Source organism: Eutrigla gurnardus (genome assembly GCF_963514095.1).
Source record: "Eutrigla gurnardus genome assembly, chromosome: 18".
NCBI classification, from domain to species: domain Eukaryota; kingdom Metazoa; phylum Chordata; class Actinopteri; order Perciformes; family Triglidae; genus Eutrigla; species Eutrigla gurnardus.
In genome coordinates, this window is record NC_139929.1 from 6,424,687 (window position 1) to 6,437,940 (window position 13,254).

General features: G+C 42.8%; 1 protein-coding gene across 5 annotated transcripts in view; it reads left to right on the forward strand.

Moving 5' to 3' along the window:
• Positions 1–13,254, forward strand: part of smarcd3b (SWI/SNF related BAF chromatin remodeling complex subunit D3b) — a 34,488-nt gene that overhangs the window by 3,191 nt on the left and 18,043 nt on the right. For 4 of the 5 annotated variants that reach the window (XM_084033581.1, XM_084033582.1, XM_084033584.1 and 1 more), the window contains exon 1: positions 7,288–7,512. The exons of the other annotated variant lie outside the window; for it this stretch is intronic. In XM_084033581.1, the coding sequence (XP_083889707.1) occupies positions 7,435–7,512 (78 nt within the window). In that variant the 5' untranslated portion in view covers positions 7,288–7,434. Of the gene's footprint in view, positions 1–7,287; positions 7,513–13,254 lie in introns of those variants that run through there. 5 annotated transcript variants of the gene reach the window in all.

Sequence of the window (13,254 nt, forward strand, 5' to 3'; positions counted from 1 at the left end):
AAGTTGTATACATTTGGCTTAGCTTCCTAAATAGCAGGTCACCCAATTAAATGTTCCCCGGCTTTGTGTTTAGTGTTATTTGCAGGGATAAACGGACAATGGAGCACTTCCTTTTTTTTTGCTGGGGTGGAATGTGCTGGCTCAATGGCCGTTTGTTACCCTGAGAACAAATGAGTTTACAGGAAAACTATTAATTTCACTTAATATTAGAGCTGAAACGGCTAGAGATTAAATGATGGTCAGTTAGTTAATCAGCAACCATGAATCAAGTGCTTGTTTAAATCATATTTTAAGTAAAAAATGCACGCAAAAAAGCTGTGAAAATGTGTCAATTTGCTGCTTTTCTTAATCTTAAATTATATTAATTCAATATCTTAGAGACAATCTGAAGACATACTTTAGCTCTGTGAAATTGGGGTTGTTTTTCACTTATATATAATAATCAAGAACATAATTTAATTATTCTTCAATATTGGAAAAATCAATTACTCACAGCCTTGCTAAATATTATGAAAGTTTGATTTCCTTGCTTATATCTGCCATTAAAACAGAATGCTGCAGTAAAGCAATGCAGCAGACACACTGTGCTGTATATAGAGGTAGCAACCCTGGCATGTTTTACACAGACATACAGTAAACTTACAGCTGCAATACTGGAGATGTATTTTATACAATTTACAACCTATGAAAACCACTTTTACACAGCCGTCTGAAGCTCCATTGTGTCATTTCCACAGAGAGATTATAGGTTTTTATGGTTTTGAATCGAGCGCTTTGTAACCGAATTAACATGGCGCACTCCCTCTCTACCAAGAGATTATAACTGTTTTTTTTTTTTTTTTTTAATCACTGTTATCTTACCTAAAGCACTATCTGTGGGGTTTCCTTTAGTTGCATATTACTCCCATTCATAATGTCGAGTTGGCTGTCTTAATGAGATTGTGCGCTCGACTCGGAGACAAACTGTCTGGTTCCTAATGGTGCTACAGTTCAGCGAGCGGCTGGTTGACCCACTTAGGTGTTAACGCTCAATACTGCACCACACTCTAACCCAATATAACACATGCAGCAATGTTTTATTTTGTGTTAATGCCACAGCTGACATTTGCTCTAACCCTCTCAGTTGCAAAAGCTTATTTAATTATGTTTTTTTTTAAACAACACATTTATTTCAAACAGATGAATGAGAATTAATTTTTTTTTCTTTTCTACTGAATTCCTCTATCATTATTTTTTGAACCAGAGGGGGAATGAAAAAAGGCTCACAGCAGCCATTTTGACTAGTCATTGCATGGGGAACACAGGTGTAGATAATAACATTAATTATGAACCTGTTCCATTTAGGTGGATAGTAGTGTGCATGCTGGCCCACTGGACTGGCTGTGACACTAAATAGAACAGGACCATGAATCCTTTTTAATCAATTACACCTGTGTTTTACACTGCAATGACATGCCAAAATGGCCGCTGTGAAAAGGGGCCTCTTGCTTGTTTTCTCTGAACGTCGGGTCAGAAAGATAGTAAATGAAAGAAAGTAAAGCAGCAAATCTTCACACTCAAGAAGCACAATTAACAATATAGTTGCTAGATTAATTTACAGTTGATTGACTAATTGATGAATGGACTAATGATTTTAGCTACTTACCACTCACAGGGTGCTGCAGTGGGATTGAAGAATATGAACATTTGTATGGTTGTTTATAATGTAACATATGCATTGTTGTTGCAAGTTGTTTAAGGTTACTGTAGTGGTTATAATTTTGTTCTCTGACTGCAATGAGCTTAAAGGGGCTATCTTGCTGGGATTTCATTGTTTAACATATTGTGCAGCACCTGGAATTCATTACAGTGAGATGACCTATGTGGTAGTGGTGGTCGTTGTTTAATTACTTGAAGCCTGACCACAACCATGAGCCTCGTGAGAATCCAGGTGCACATGGATTTAAAAAAATACTTTTTATAATGTACCTGAATACAACTGTCCACATGGGGATCTTTGAATTTGCTTGAGTCACTATATGTATCTTTATTGGTTTAGATGTACTCAAACATACAGTACAAATGTACGTACAGTGTCTCTCATGTGTAACTATTACATTTAAGTTACCGAGCTAATACCTGGTGATGTCTTTGGTCGCTTGACAACACTTCTAACCGCATGGATGGAAATATTCCATCTCCTGCACAAAAAAAATATTTTCTGTTCCTTAAATTGAGACTCTGTTTCGCCAGAAATGACATGTCTTTGCTGAAATCTGAGATTTATTGTTGGGATTTTTCAAATATTTGATATCATTATACAAATTGTGTTCTGCAAAAGGATACATTGCATTTCGATCTAAAAAATAGTCACATGTAAAAGAAGATGAGAGGCCCGCACTACGTTTCAGCATGAAATTCCTTGGCAGATTACACGTGCAGAGAGAGTAGCTGTTTTTTCAGGCTACCTCCTCTCCGCGTCTTGATTTTCATCTCTTGCATTTGGAATGGTCTCGACGCGGCCCTGCACATACCGATCCTGCCCTCGTTCTGTCGGCTCTCTTCTCCCATCCTGCATGGGCAGAGTGGTGCTGAAGGATCAGGGCTAACGCCGAGCTTGGATGCAGAGTCGGAAAGAGGACAGAGGGAGTGTGTAATGGCGGACTTATTCTGCCAGTTTTACTTTTCATCCCGTGGAATTTTATATGGTATGGCTGTGTCGGTTTATTCATGGAAAAGCGACTGACTTTCACTATATATTTGCGTCAAAGTTGACCACGGTGACTTCAGCGCTGACTAACGCGGCAAACTGAAGTCTTTTTTTTGGGGGATTTCTTTGTAGTTCAACAGTTTGAGCTCTGGAATAGTTCCGTGCTCGGTTCACCAGCTGCTGCTCCAGTTTTTAAGCCACTGCAGCCGCCGTCGCTCCCACCCGATTGGCTGTTGGCTTTTTGGACTCAAGGCAGATTATGCCGTTGTCATGGCTACAGCAAACAGGAAATACCCCGAAGCAGGTAAAGCTTCAGGCCTTGTTCCGGTGTGTTGCTCGTCGCTTGCGGGGAAACGAGGCTCATTACCGCTCCGTCTTCCCATCTGCTCGTACAATGCCTCCTTTTTTTTAGCGCGCAGCCAAGGAGCTGAACCATGAACGCAGTCTGGATAAAGATGCTTTGTCCAAAACAAGTCCTGAAATTCAAGGTCCACCCCCCCTAAACTCCTTATCTACTGTTTCTTAGGTTAGGTGCCTAACAGCACTGCCGCTTTGTGGGAAATCATTCGTCTATGTCCTTGTGGTATATTGTTCCCAATCACTTTGATCACAAACTATCAGCAGATGCCCCATTATTTTCAGGCACCAGGGAAACTCTCTCTCACTCTCTCCCTTGCTCTCTTTCTCTCACTGTAGGTTCTTCATTAAATATGCCAAGCTGCAAGAAATCGGCCCTGAAATGTACTTTCCCCACTCCTTAATCCCCCTTCAGAGAAGGTGCAGGTCTGTGTGCTTTTGTACAGTCCCTTTGATGGTGGCTGAGGGCCATTGAGTAGCTTTCTGAGAGCTCTGGCCTTTAAGCAGCTTGAGCCGGGTTTTGTATGCAGCTCTTAAACTGAGGAAAGAGAAAAAGAGAGGGGCCCAGCAGTGGGAGAGAATCAGACGTTACGCCGTGCCCTCAGCACAGTCCATATTCCCCCTAGTGCACCCCATCTGTCTGTGACAATAATGGTGACGAGGGCAGGTTTGTGGTTTCTGGTATGTAAACGACGCCACTGGGAACTGTGTGTTATAAATCAGCACCGGTAGAATTCTTTATTTTTCATATACTTGCTCTCTCTCTCTCTCTCTTGCACCTTCCTCTGCTGGGGTAATTGTGAAGATATTGCAGAAAAACAGACGAAAACCTTCAGTGTATTGGTTTCTATTCTGTCTTTTCTCCCTTTCTGCTCATAAGGAGAGCAAACAATTGAATACATTTACCTTCATCAAGCTTTTCTTTCATTGTATGTATTTCTTTTATAAAATTGAAGAAAAAATCATGTACAGGTAATTGCTTATTGATATTTCAACCACTTTGGGATCTATGATTGCATGCAGCACATCTTATCTCATGTGAACAACAGTTTTTTATTTCAGACCCCTTTTTGAAAACCTTTTTTACTTTTCATCAATCAGCGTCTAACCTTGAGTGAGGCTGTCCTACATTAACATAACATTTTATGGTTATTTCACATGAGAAAATTCTGTTTTTGTATCCTTGCTTTTCTCACCGGTTTAAAGTAGGCGAGGCTCTGTTTGAAAAAGGTGATGTCACATACTACTGTTCACCAATCAGTTTGACATCATGCTTTTTGCTTTTTTAAGAATACTAAATGTTTTAGAGAAATACTTTCATTGTGGGGAAAAGGTTTTTCAATGTTGACTGATTATATTTAAGTTTTGGACCGTTAGTCGGACAAAACAAGTCAGTTTAAGACCTTGGGTTTCTACAAAGATAGGCATTTCTCATAATAATAATAATAATTATTATTATAACAACTTGTTCACCAATTAATCAAGAATGTAACCAGTAATGGAAATGACTACAGCCCTACTTCACAGTTTGTGTCATTTGAAGGTTGTATAGAGGCTTGAATACTGTATTGTAGGAAGCTTGTCTCTTAGTATGAGTTTTTGTCTCCCTCTTGTGGTCAAATAAGGAAGTAACACATTTTTAAGAAAACGTAAAAAGATGCTTAGAACATGTAATAGTTTGAGCAGTGATTAGAGTTTGGTCCTGGCAGTGTTTTTAGGCTTTCATGCTTTATGATACCTCATGGATTTGTTGCAACCAACCACTGAACATTGATCCCTTCTTCCATTCAAACAAGTCAGCACCTCCCTGCCTCCCTGTTTGCTCCCTCTGTTGGTCGTTAACAACACTGCTGTTGCTCCCTTACCCCCTGATAGCCCCCCTCTACCACCCTGTCTGCTGCACACTGGGACATTACCATTTAGTGAGACTGACTGGCTTTGGTGAGCGAGACGGTGGGGCTCCGGCAGGGGGTACTCCTGCGCTCAAGGCTCCCTTTTGCATGGCCCGAGCTGCCGGATCCCTTTGTTATCATTGAACCCATGTGCTGTTGCCGGAGAAACGGGAGATTGGCACAATCTCAAGAACTGGGATTTTGACCTTGCAGGAAATTGAGATTCACACATTGTGTGTCAGTGTGTGATTAACATATGCAAAGCCTGTGTCATATGTTATGTAACACAAGGTTATTCTAATGCATAGGATCAATTTGGGATGATATTTTTGCAGTATTACAATGAGGACACAGATGGATTGGAGCTGCAAAGAGAACATTTTCAGAGGAGGTTTGGGCTCCTTATGTTCCTCAAAGCCTTCCAGACCGGATTAATGACAGCAGCAGTACACTCATCTGAACACCAGGTGTCACCACCAAGCAAACTAACACTATAACAACCAGCAACACATGAGAGGGCTGGTTTTTGCCTATCAATACGTCTATTCCAATAATCAGGGGTGCGAAGCCGAAGGAATTTGAAGGACATACATTTTGACCTTCTCTTCCTGCTTCTCCTTTTAGGTGTAAAACCTTTAACTTTTCAGTCAGTTATGTCATGGATAATATTGTAATGAATAATGTGCATGCATAAAACAAAAGGCTTGGCTCCTTTTAGACGCCTTTGAGGGATGGTACATGCTCCAGAAGGTCATGACCTCTGGCCTAGAGGTCACAGAACCACTAACCAGCTGTCCACACAATAACTGTGTTTTTCCTCTCGGCGTTGATCAGGACTGGAACAACACCCCCTCTCGAACGCACTATTTTAAAGGAACATGCTTGGAATAATGTGATAATTGAAGGACGGATTTTCTGTCGAAGCTCTGTGTCACGTCTTGAGGGCAATTTCCTTATTTTGACACCTGGTTCGACCCTTTTTTCAGATATTTTCACACTGGCAGAGGAAGGAGGAAACAATAAAAGTGACAATACGCCGTCATGTGTCACAAGCCGAGCCCCACTGAATCTGCCCCACTTCACCTCCTTTGTCATTCAAATAACCTCATGAATATTTCACTCCCCTGATCTGATGGCTGGAAGAAGGGAGGGGCGAGAAAAGAACGAGGGGTTTGAGCAGCAGGAGACACGAAAGAGTCATAATCTTCAACGTGGCGTGGATTTAGTCAGAGTAATGACCTGTGTGGCGGCGGGCGAAGCTTGCGCCTGTGAGGAATTGGGAGCGTGAGACATTACCACCTAAAAAAAAACAGAGCACACACACTCAAACAGTCAGTGTGTGTGTATACTTCTGCCGTGCCTCAATACGTCTTTTATTCCTCACTTCACAAGCTTCTGTCCATCAAGACATGGTTTGTTTTTTCACCTTTTTTTTTTTTTTTGGCTTTCAGTTTTATGCATTTGGAGAGAAAAAATCGTTAAAAAAGCAGCCTGCGAGAAATCCCAACAGAACCTAATAACACGTGTCAAGTGACACAGTCACCTTGCTGTGCGGAGCAGCCTGTTTGTTTGCCATTACACTGTAGCCACAGCCTGCATGTGGTCTCTGGGCCGACTAGTGGGTGAAAGGTAAAAGCTAATGAGGTGACTGGCGGAAATACTAGTAACCTATGAATGCACCGTGACAAAGGCCGGCTCAGAAACACAGGAAGTGAAGGTGCTCTTGACGTGGCCTTCTGCTTTTGTGAAGTGGTGCTTTGGGAGCACGTTGTGAGAAAGCGTTGCACTCCAAGACAAATTGCCCTGCCTCGAATGGCTTTGAATTGAGAAATCACCCCCCTCCTCCTCCTCCTCGTCATCGCCACCACGTCATGGCTCCATCATATATGGCAGTCAATGTGGTAATGATATGTGGCGTGGCCCCTTTAAGAGCCCAATGTCCTTTTTTGAGAATGAGCCCAGGACTCTTAGGTCCGTGTGTGCTGACCGTGGCCTCTGGGTTGGTCACCAGGGGTGGGGGGAGCTGCAGCAGAGAAGCCGATTCTAACCTCCCCAGCCTCCGTTTAGACCAAACGGCAGCCTCGCCGCCGCATGCCCTTATCTACCAATGGAATGCAACAGCTGTGCGGGGGAGCGGCAGGGTGGGCTGGCTGAAACCCCCCTGCCAGACCCCCGCACAGTCCCCCCCCACCCACCCCCCTTTCCACCTCCAAGCGACGTGCCGGGCTCCTGAAAGGCAGCTCAACTAAAAAGTGAGCTAGACACACAGTGAGAGACTCGGCAGGGCTGCTGCACATTCAAAATAGAGTCAGAGGGAGGGAAGAGAGAGAGAGAGAGAGAGAGAAGGAGAGTCAGGGACAGGCAGTGCTGTAAAGGAGAGCACAAAGAGAAGGAAAGTGGAGCAGGGGAGGGGAACCGGAGGCTGGGTGAAGGGAGAGGGAAAGACAAAAGAAGGAGAGGGGAGACATAGCAGGGTGAACGGAGGGGACTGAGCAAATGGCTACGGAGGAGACGGCGGGGGGAGCCAGGAAAGCCACCAAGAGCAAACTGTTTGAGTTCCTGGTCCATGGAGTGGTGAGTGGCGCTGTCCGTCATTCCCATGAAGGGAGCTGGCATGCATCTGTGTGTGTGCGCGTCTGTGTGTGTGCATGAGTCGGCGCAGCGGCGGCAGCGGCAGCAGCAGCAGCGGTCTGTGTGTGAGAGATAGCTGGGTAAAGCTGGCCATGTGAAGGTTATTTCCAGCCCCCTCCTGGATCCCAGCCTGTTTGGAGATGGTTTGAGAGAAAGAGAAGTGGAGCAGCAAAGGATGGATGGAGCTGAGCAGGAGAAGGATGGGGAGCAGAGGATTTCAAACACGCACACACACACACGCAAAAAAAATGGATAATTGTAGGAATAGAAGCGTAGCAGCAGCAGCAGCAGCAGCCAGCTCCCCCTTTGGCTAACAGAGAAGCACGCTGCTTCCCTGAGAGTCACAGACACAAGGAGGGGGGGGAGGACGAGTCCACTCACAACAACACAGGCAGAGTAGCCTTGCAGGCAGCGTGTTGTTGGTTGGTGGAAGTATTTGAACCTGTAAGGTCACGAGACAATCGGACGTAGTAGCGTAGACGGAGCCGAGGCAGGCGGCCAATCCTGGAAATCACGCAGAACAATCAGTCCATTCATGTGACGCTAGCATGAAATGTCAAGTGAAGTGTGGCTCATGGTTTAGAGGTTAGGCAACTATTATCATACTTAACATTAGTAGCAGAACATGGAGGACAGTAGCAGTTTGTTTTGGAAATGGGCGGCATGAATTAGAGGGTTGAGCGTGATGTAGAAGTCGGTGACACTTGAAAGTTTTAGCAGATGTGGCTTTGACATTGACTCAACTGTGCAAATAAAGTGGTGATTCATGGCCAATCTGGGTTTTTTTTGCCCTGAATACAATGTGACCCCCTCGTCACAGGCTTCGTGTTGTGAGTTCAATCGATTGATGTGCCAATTATCTTTGTGATTGATCGTTTACTCTGGACAGCTTTGCTCTAGTTGCTCTAGTTGACATCTTCAAATGTTTAATTTTATCCGACTAAAAAGCCAAAACCTGATGATGTTCAGTTTTCTTTGATATGCTAACAACAGCAAATCATCAAATTGGAGGAACTGAAAACAGATAATTAATAACCTTTATTTGAATTCTATTCTGAGAAGGAAAAAAAAGGTTTATCGATCCCGACCCCCAGGTTAGAAAGAAGTTTCTAGTGCTGAAAGAATTCTTAGAGCAAAGGTTTATTTTCACATTAATCTTCAATTCAATGCACAGATTATAATACATGCTGGTTTCCCATGAGTTAACTAAATACATGTGATGTTTCATTCTGTAAATTGAATGAAACAATCAATTTGGATTTTGGGGACAGGAATTGTTCACTATTTTCTGACACTCCTACATCATAAATGTAAACGTCTCATTCTGCATGTGTTTTTTTTTTTACTTCCTGCTGAACTTTATTTTACCTTTTGCACGGATCCTGAAACTTGGCATCACTTCCTAATCCTCAAGTGCATCCAGAAGGTCAAAAAGACTTCATTTGTCACATCGTGTTACGTCTTAAAATCACAGCTTGACTCGGGTCTGATTCCAGGCGCTTTAATCAGTGCTGATGTTTGGCGAACTGACAGCAGGTAGATTTATACACTGAAACAAGATGAGGTATTGTCTCTTTGACAGGAGCGGTCATTACAGGGGCTTTGCAGCTGAAGCCCGGCGTACAGAGACAGACTTTAGGAAACAATGGACCAGGTGATTGATGAGCCAGATGAGTGTGTCCTCTCAACAGACCAATTAACCTTGATGAGGTTCTGGCTGCTCCAAGCCAAATATTTCCCTCCTGCTTATTTTTCTCTCATGCTCTACCTCCCCCCACCCCTCCTCTCTTTTCCTCTTTCTCTTCCCCCCCCCACGTTTCAAGATGGAAAACTCTTGTTATAATAGTTGCGGCAGGTTCCTCCCCGTTGTGTATACTGCAGAATGGAGAAATATTTATACTATGGGATACGGGGATGAATCGGCGCAGTTTGTTAGCTTGTGGCAACGGATGACGTTTACTTTCCCCCCCTTCATGAAGCTTTTATATACGCACAGAACTATGCATACACAGATGCATTTACACACACATATATATGGAAAATAACACGACGTACACATTGTCGCCGTTACCGAAGGTCGGCACGTTCTTGCCTCCCAGCAGTGTGTGTGATGTGGGGTGTTCTGTTGCCGTCTAGTTCTTGGATTGATGGGTGGGCTGAAGGCCTGGTTGAGGTCTCTTCTTCTTCCTCTCTCATTATCTGCCTTACCCCCACCACATGCAGACCCTGTGTTACTTCTTACTTGTATATATATGTGTGTGGAGGTCAGCGAAGGTGATGAGAAAAGCTTTCTGCGTGGGCAAGCCCAACTGGCCAATACGACAACTTTGTCATCAATAAATCAGTGTGTTTGTGCGACAGCAGACGGAGGTGAACATATTTGTCCTATGGACGCACACTTCATTGAAATCATGAAAATATTCAACAGCCACTTGTCTTTCTGAAACCCAATGTCCCGGTAACTCTGGATGATCCGCGGACCTTGCCAAGCTCTTTCAGAAATAGCTTCAATGAAATCTGTGCAGAATTTATTCTTTGGATCCAGACTAACAGGAACACACTGTTTTTGAAAAAGAAATGTCACTATTGAATCTCTTTAAATGTGTTTTTCCAATGATGAGAGCGTCACAAATGAGATTACATTTACCTGCGTTTTGTCGGGGAGAAGGAATAAATCAAAGAGACGGATATCTTCAAATCTTGTTTAATAATAACAGGGATATGAATGAATCTGAATGTACTAACCAAACGGTCATAATAATAACTGAGATATCCACTAATTATATTTATACATGAGATATTCCATGATAACTGAATATCTGATGAAGCAAGCATTTAAAAAAATGTTATTTTTGAATTTCTCACAGTTTTCTGACAGTTCATGGATGATCAATCGGAAATTAAAAGGATCATACCGATTGATCCCTAAAATATGAGTCATGTCCTATATAAGGAACCTCACTGATTCCAATCAAAGCCTGCAAATGCGGACCATCCAATGTTACAAGCCGCAGACTCGTATGTTTAGTACAGTGTGGGTTAAGTTTGGCCTCTTCCAATCCCTCCAGAGATGCCAACACACTTCTCAGATATCCATCCACATGGCAGATTCGATAGCTGGCTGGCAGAGCGCTGGTCAGAGTGTTGGAGTCAGTTCAGCGGGTCAGATTATAAACTACCACTCAGTGTTAGGGGAAATTCATCCTACATATTATCCAGCTATGTTTTGTTATCTGAAAAAGGTTCAAATTCTCCAGAATGTCTGGCTGCTGGAGGTCTAAGCCTGTTATTGTCCAGCTTAGGTGGGAAGTAGAGAGAGAAAAAGAAGAGGTTGTTAAAACTCCACAAGGTGACAACATTGGAACAGGAGGCCTTGACCATATGTTGTCTTATCCCCTTCCATTTGAAGACCCCTCTCGGTTGCGTTGACCCCCCCAACGTCCCCTCCCCCTCGCCCGACCAAACTCCCAGCCGGAGTGACAGCGACGCCTGCTCGGGCTTCTTATCACAGGATCTCTGCTCGGTCACTGCTTCAAAGGCCACATAGCACGCCAGTCTTCTCGTATGCTGTCATAGTTTTTTTTTGTTGTTTTGTTATTAAATCTCTCTGTGAATACACGCATTTATATTTGGACGCCCGTTCGATATCTAGTTTTGTTATTACGCCCTCCCTGCAGTTTATTACGTTCTTTGTTTATTTGTTTTTTCACGTATGTTTGTGTTCGACAGTCTAAAGATCAAACCTGATGTTTGTTCGTTGCAGTAATCCACGTCTAGAGGTGACGAATAGTGTGAAATGTTGAGAGAGAGAGAAAAACATGAGGTTATGAAACTCCTGATTTGTATCCTTCAGCTGTCCTCTCGCTCTCTCTCTGTCGATCTCCCTCTTGAACATTTACTCGTTCTGTTGCAGAATGTAGCAGGCAAGCTTCTGTGTCGATTTGAAAGAGGACATTGTTCGTGGTTAAACATTTGTGTCCGCTCAGTCACGGCTCTGCCAAACAACAACGTTGAGATTTTCTTTAGAATAATAGAAAGAAAGAGGGAGAAGAAGAACATCTTTCATGCTATACGTTTCATACTACTGTGTTTACTACATTTGCCCTAAATGCTTCAGTTACATTACAGAGTAAGATTCTGTATACAAACACTACAATGATGAAATATAATGTGTTGTTATTGGTCACCATATAACTGGCCATGCCGGACTAACATGCTAGATGGCCCCACCCTCCCCGATTTAGCTTGGTTATAATTGGAATGAATGCAAAATGATGGTAAACATGCAGCATGTAATCATAACATCAAATAGAGATAGACAATATGTGGAAATAACAACAATTAATTTGCATCGTTGCGTTTGGATAACGGTATATAATGCCTACATTGAGAAAACCCAGTTATTGCAGCTCCAAAGGGTTATTTTCAGTCAAAGAGTAACATAAAGTATAGCTGACTACATTAGCTGTCAGGGTCAAGGCAGTCCTGCAGACCTTTCTACTTGTTGTCTATGTTCTACTCATCTGGTGGTGAGATGACCTGTTTTTTCTGTGTATATATAATGCATTACTGTAGCCTTGCAGGTTATTTTTTCTTTTATTATTGTTACTCAACTCTGTTGCACATAACGACCTTAAAAAAATAATGTGATGTTTCAATCATTTCATCATTTTCGTTTCTCTTAGTTTTGCTTTAAAAAAAAAATACACATATTTTAAAGATGCTCAACACAGAAATCAGAACATATCGGTTGCCTCCACATGACTCTCAACATGGCGACGGCTGAGCCGGCGGCTAACAGCACGAATGGTGCAATCAACCGCAACAGTGCTGACAGAGCTAATATTGTTAAGCTAGGGGGGGAATTGGAGAGTGGACACTACGCTTTTACAACAACGCCTTCGGTCTGGACGATGCCGTCAGCTGTAACGGCCGTATGAGAGCAGCGCGGTGTGGAAACTTAATTAGTTAATAGTTGTTTGTGGCTTCTCTGAATTCTTTAAAGCTACAAAAGTCGCAGTAAAGCTTCAGTTGGAGCACCTTTCGCTTCAGTAATGCGACGTATTCCGATGATTTTGAATGCAGGACTTTGAGTTTTGCTCGTAGAATATTTGAATATTGATGATATATCTGAATATGTCTTCAACTTCTGATGCATTTAAAGACATTAAATTGTGTTATATCAGAAGACACACAGTTATTCTCATACAGTAGCCAGTCTATACTCTCGTTCTAATGAGTCAAAGGCTTCAGACAATAAACCGAGGCAGCTGTTGCCATCGGAGAGACAAGAACAGGTGAGAGTTCCCCAGTTGTTCCCAGGCGTCAAGATGGTGGTGTGACACTATGGGCTCTGACACTGTTTGCATTGTTTAGGAGGAGTGTGTGTGTGTGTGTGTGTGTGTGTGTGTGTGTGTGTGTGTGTGTGTGTGTGTGTGTGTGTGTGTGTGTGTGTGTGTCTGTGTGTCTGTGTGTCTGTGTGTGTGTGTGTGTGTGTGTGTGTGTGAGACCAAGTAAAGAAAAAACACTTCATTTAGTGTATTTTTCAGCCGTCAAACTTGATTTTTGTTTAAAGCAGACGAGGGGGGAAAATATCATAACAAAACAATGCTTTTTATTCTCAGTGCAGTTGTTCTTATTTCTGCCATTTTCTGGAAAAGAGCAATTGTTTTTCTACCTTTTAAG